The 5,814-nt window shown below is 47.2% G+C and overlaps 1 protein-coding gene across 8 annotated transcripts in view; it reads right to left on the bottom strand.

Annotated features, from left to right (window-relative positions):
- Positions 1-131: 131 nt before the first annotated feature.
- The window catches only part of LOC142572166 (lysosomal acid glucosylceramidase-like), a 32,320-nt gene continuing 26,637 nt past the window's right edge, over positions 132-5,814 (bottom strand). For 4 of the 8 annotated variants that reach the window (XM_075681091.1, XM_075681090.1, XM_075681089.1 and 1 more), the window contains 2 exons: positions 1,451-1,570; positions 140-859 (listed from right to left, as the gene is read on the bottom strand). In XM_075681091.1, the coding sequence (XP_075537206.1) occupies positions 682-859; positions 1,451-1,570 (298 nt within the window). In that variant the 3' untranslated portion in view covers positions 140-681. Of the gene's footprint in view, positions 860-1,450; positions 1,571-5,814 lie in introns of all 8 variants that reach the window. The other 4 variants (XM_075681095.1, XM_075681097.1, XM_075681093.1 and 1 more) reach the window with 3 other exon arrangements.

The raw sequence follows: 5,814 nt of genomic DNA, 5'->3' as shown, positions 1-5,814 counted from the left end.
TATATATATATATATATATATATATATATATATATATATATATATATATATATATATATATATATATATATATATATATATATATATATATGATGCAAATTCCAATGCCTTGCCGAGTCTTTGAAAATGAGCGGTACGAGAGACATCGGGTTGGAAGATTTCAGCTCTTGTGTGGCATTAACATCCATCCGCAGTACAGCACAAGTGTTGAGTGCACGGACTCGGGAGGGGGAGGGGGGGGCATAATCTTGGTTCATCTCTTTCGTAGATACTGCTGTCACTTTTGCGTGATGTAATGCTTCAGTGCGGCGTTTCATTGGAGAAACGGTAATTCTGTCCGCTGGCTTATCGAATGAAAGCATACTTAAAGTGACATCCCAAAATTCATCGACGAATAATAACGCCTCGGCTACATACAAATCATAAAGGAAACACAGAGCAAGCGACATACGCCAGTTCAGAAAGACAAAATACGTAGAGCAGATCTATCTGTGTTCACATTTCCGTCGAGCTTCACGACAACGTAACGTCCGGTTACCGACAGAAAGTGTTATGTCGAAATTGACGGTCACTACGACAAGGTGTAAGATCCGACTACAGACAAGTCAGGCCCTAGCTATGGGCAATAATTGTGTCGCGACGGTAGTGACGCGTCACTATTAAAGAAAGTTTCTAGTTTATCTATAAAAACTGTCCTATTGTCTTGTTTATTTGGAAGCTTCGTTGAAGATTAGACTCAAATTTTGCCTGCTTCTCGTTCTTCCATATAAACGTTGTTATCGACCGTTCGTAGATGCTGTACTGGATGCTGGCAATGCCAAACACGTCGTTGATTCTGAGCTTGACAGATTCGTCGCCCCTGAAAGAGGGCAAAGAAAAGACAATGTCTCACAGACAAGAACAAGCACTCAATCTAGTGAAGTCAATTAAGCCGGTAAAAATGTAATTTCCAGTGATATTCTCACAAAAATCGCGTGCTGTACAACTCCATATGCATTATCCACGACTATAAAGACACTCTTCAGCACGAGAGTAGTTGCTGTCAACGTTTCTGATTTGCTGAGGGCGTGCTCTATTCATGGCATTGCTTTAAGGCGCACATGCCTTTCCAGGAGTCAGTGCAATATGGGGCTGACCTTCTGTGGTTTTGCCTGCCTAATTACGACACTTAGTGAAGCTTATGGTCATCTTCATGCGCTTCAACTGTATTGTAGTGCATTAGAACGTGTGTTGGCTGTTTATTGGATATTCTTTTTTTGCGCATATTTGGGGCACAAAATGGCCCTCTTTTGCTCAGCGACTTTTCTTTTATTTTTTTTTATTACGTACATGCTTGCATTACGGTCCTCTCAAGAAGGTCGCCAGTATGCTATACTATATCCGCCAATGAAAACACCTAAATCTATGAGAATAGTTCTAGTCAGAAAGAACAAAGAATATGTAGGCTCACTTGTTGAGGATGATCACAACGATTTCAGATGCTGGCGTCATGAAAGCTGCGTACTCGAGCTTTTCTGAAGCTTCCTTCATACGCGCGTCCACCTTGACACTGCCTCTTGGGATGAATTTACTGTAGGAGAATGAATGATTCATCTCACTTGTTTCAACTCTTGCCCTAAAGAATAAAATGTATCCAAGCAATTTTGAAGGGCAATAGGAGGAGGAGGAAAGAGAAAAGTAGAAGGCAGGGAGGTTAACCAGAATAACGTCCGGTTGGCTAGCCTACACCGGGGAGAATGGGAAAGGCGGAAAACAAAGATGACAGGGAGAGGGAGGAGGGAAGGAAATTGCGGTGAGTTCGCTGACGCGTGTGGTCTTACAGAAATTGCATTAATAGTCACAGATGGTCGCACAAGCCCGTCGTCCTTAAGAAGCACAAAAGCGCCTTCACCGCTTTATAGGCCGACGGGCGATGGGGGCGGTGTTCCAGCAGCACCTGCACATAAAGCGGCCGATTGTCCAGTTTTTGGAAAGCTTTGGGAAGTTCTTGTCTCTCTGGGGTGTATCGTGGACAGTGGCACAGCAGGTTGTCGACTTTTTTCGGTGCCACAAACCTCGCATGCTGCACTGTCAGTCATTCCAATTAATGTAGAGTATGCCTTGCGAAGGCAACTCCTAACCAAAGGTGACAGAGAAGCGTAGCTTCACGTCGAGGAAGTCCGAGTGGAGGTCGGAGTTGCAGGGAGGGATTTATTCGATGCAGTCGTGTAAGTCATCAGTTTGGCGAGTTCCACTCGGTCAGTGTGAGACTGCGTGCCAGGTGTCGAAGCTGCCCTGCGGCGTCTGTCCTCGAAAGCGGAATTGGTACGCTGTGCTCTTCTTGATGGTGCTGTGCGTGCAGCGTTATCGGCGGAATCATTGACACTTATTCCACAATGGTCAGGTACCCATTGAAAAACGACCTCGTGACCTTTTTGTTGGACGTGATGGTAAAGTTTCACGATTGCATATGTCAATTGGTCATGACATCCGTGTCGGAGAACTGACTGCGTGAACTGTAATGCCGGTTTTGAATCACAGAACATAGCCCCATTTTCTAGGTCTTTCAGAATCAATTAATTCCAGTGCTCGACGCAGGGCCGTTAATTCTGCCGCCGTTGAAGTCGTGCCATGCGATGTCTTGAACAGCAGTGTCATTCCTCGCGTTGGTATAACCGCGGCACCACCAGAATTGCACGACGTAGTCGATCCATCGGTATAGATGTGCATGTGGTTGCTGTACTTTTCATGCAAAAGAAGTAAGCTATGCTGATTTAGAGCAGGAGCCGGTAGATCTGTCTTCTTCTGTAGTCCTAGAATCATTATATGTGCTTGTGGACGGCTAAAACACCACGGAGGAAACGCTGGCTTCACCGCAGGTGCGCACCCTGAAGTAAACGACGCACGATGTGCACTGGCAATACCGCTAAATGTCGAGCAGGGCCTTGCAGCAGTGAGGCTCGCCAAGTGGTGGGAAGGGTTCCTAGCATAATGCCTGAGGGGCATATGCATTGTCTCAACGGTAATGTGCGTCGTGATTGGGTAATCCTGCGCAAGGACAATGGTTTAAGCCGTTGATGCACTGCGTGGTAAGCCAAGACATGTCTTAAGGGCTTGGGCTTGAATACTCTGAATCGTACGCAGGTTAGTCTTGCAGCTGTTGGATATTGCAGGTAGGCTGTATCGCAGGAATCCAACGAACAACGCGATGCACAGCTGTAACATAGCGTGTATAGGTACTCCCCAACTTTTCCTGCAAGGAACCTGAACAGGTGACAGATAGCAGTCAGCCGCTTTTTCACGTAATTCACGTGCGGGGTCCAAAATAGGTCTCTGTCAATTACGACTCCCAAGAACCTATGACTTCTGCTGTATGGCCCATAATTTGTCCGTTAATAGATACGCCGTAACCAGACATTGGCTTCCTCGTGAATGCTACCATTGCGCACTTTCCGCATGAAATTTCAAGTCCTTGTTCACGAAGATAGCAAGATGTTATTGTCGCTGCCTTCTGAAGCCGAGCGCGAAGCTGAAGTCGTGTCACACCTGATGCCCAAATGCAGATGTCGTCCGCATAGATGGAAAGTCGTACGGTGATTGGCAGGTTGTAAACTAATCCACTGAGGTGAGATTGAAAAGAGTCGGGCTAAGCACTCCGCCTTGAGGGACTCCTCGGCTACCGTTATGCTCGGATGTCGGGCCATTTTCTGTGTGCAAGTAGAATGGTCTTCTCTGTAAGTAGTTGCACACCCACATATACCTCTTACCACCAAGTCTTCTAACGTGCTAAGGATGGCTTCATGGGTGACATTATCATAAGTCCCTTTAACGTCTAGAAACAGAGCAGCAGATAGTCACTTACAGGCCTTTTGGTGTTGCACAAATGTTATCAAGCCAACAACGTTGTCTGTTGACGAACGGCCACGTCTGAATCCGGCCATAGCATGTGGGTAAATTTCATAGTACTGTAAGTACCATTCCAGACGTGTTAAAATCCTTCTTTCCATTGTTTTTCCGACACAGCTGTCAAGTGCGATCGGACGGTGTGAGGAAATGTCCAAAGGCGACTTGCCAGCTTTGAGAAGTGGAATGAGGCAAGTTGACTTCCATTCTTGCAGAACCGTACCCGTCTGTCAGGAGTCGTTGTACAGGAGCAACAGCGCTTTCCGAACTTGGTCTCCTAGGTTACACAGGGCACGGTATGTAACGCCGTCAGGTCCTGGCGCTGAAGAACGCCTGCACAAAGCCAGCGCAGCTTCTAGTTCTTTCGTAGAAAAAGGGTATTCCATGCGGGGATCGCGTGAGAACAGTGGGTGGTCGAGCGTTCTCGCACCCGTTCTATCGGAATTTGCTTCGCCAGCAATCTTTATGCAGAAAGATTCAGCGACGTCAATATCTCTACAATGTAGATGGAGCGCCACAGATTTAAACGGCTGGCGCTGACCAAAGGTTGTGCGAACGCCACGAACAGTCCTCCATATAAGTGACAAAGGTTTTCGCGGATCCAGGGACTCGCAAAAGGATACCCAAATTCGCGAAGCCAGATTGTTCATGTGACGCTGTATTTTGTGTTCGTCTAGGCAATCTCAAATCATGATTGGACTTCGTGCGTCTATATCTTCGCTCCGAAGTTTCGCTAGTTCGATGTCGAAATCGGTGCGGGAAGAACTCTTTGAAAGCAATTGCGTGGTTGTTTGTATGGCATCCTTTATCGCGCCCTGTAGGTTTTAGGAGGTGCCGTCACGACAACAGTCTTCCATTATTATTTTGTATTTAGGCCAATCCGTGCACTGGACTGTTCTGGAGGACTTGGAGCTAGTCAAACCTTCGATATTCAAATAGGTTGGGATGTGGTCGCTACCCCGCGTTTCTAAATTCGAAAACCAATGCACTCTTCTCGAAAGCGAACGTGAAACGAAGGTAAGGTCCAAGCAGCTACTATACGCTGATCCACGCAGATAAGTAGGGCTTCCATCATTTGGCTGGCAAAATTTGCGTTGCGAGGCAGAGGACACCAACGTTCTGCCTCTAGAGTTCACTTTGGAGCTTCCCCATAGAAATGGTGGGCGTTAAAGTCACCAGTGGGCACCCACGGCTATGGAGTCGATGTCAAGATTCCCCGTAAGCGCTCACAATCTGGACGGCTTATTGGAGATAAATAGGCTCCAAGAATTGTGAACGTGAGCTTTTTCTTCTTCACTGTTAACCAAACGTATTGATTTGCTTCGTCAGGAGGCACTGGGTGATGTACATAAGTCAAGTCACGGCGTATAAACACAACAACCTTGCCACACTCTCCGTGGGTAGAGGACATAAAGCACTCATCCCCGGAGAGTCTGATGGGAGCTGACAGGTCGGGCTCGCAAATCACGATAATGGGGAATTAGTGCGTAAAGACAAACTGTCTAAAGTCGGACATGCGCGACTTAAGCCCTCTGGCGTTCCGCTGAAAGACAGATGCAAACGGCGGCAATTCTCGGGCGGTGGTTTTACCCTAGAGCCGCAAGCACCGGACTCAAGGTGTCCAGCACCTGCAGTACGCTCTGTGCCGACGGGGTTTTCATGTTGCTCAGTAGAATGCGCATGGCCTCCATAAGTGACTTCAGCATCACTATGACTTGGCGATCCTCAGTCGTCGTCGCATCCGCGGTTCGTGAGGTCATTGAGGGCGGCGCAATCTGATGTGACTCCGATGCAGGTTGTGTTCGTGGAAGTGTAGGCCACTCTTCATGAGGTGTGAGTCTTGCCTCTTTCTTCGTTTCCGCAGTTTCTGTCTTTGTGCAAGTCGGCGCTGATACGGTAGCCGCTTTGCCGGAAGATGGTGTATACCTTTCA

Source organism: Dermacentor variabilis, chromosome 2, assembly GCF_050947875.1.
Source record: "Dermacentor variabilis isolate Ectoservices chromosome 2, ASM5094787v1, whole genome shotgun sequence".
Taxonomy (NCBI): Eukaryota; Metazoa; Arthropoda; class Arachnida; order Ixodida; family Ixodidae; genus Dermacentor; species Dermacentor variabilis.
This window is presented reverse-complemented; position numbering and strand designations above follow the sequence as displayed.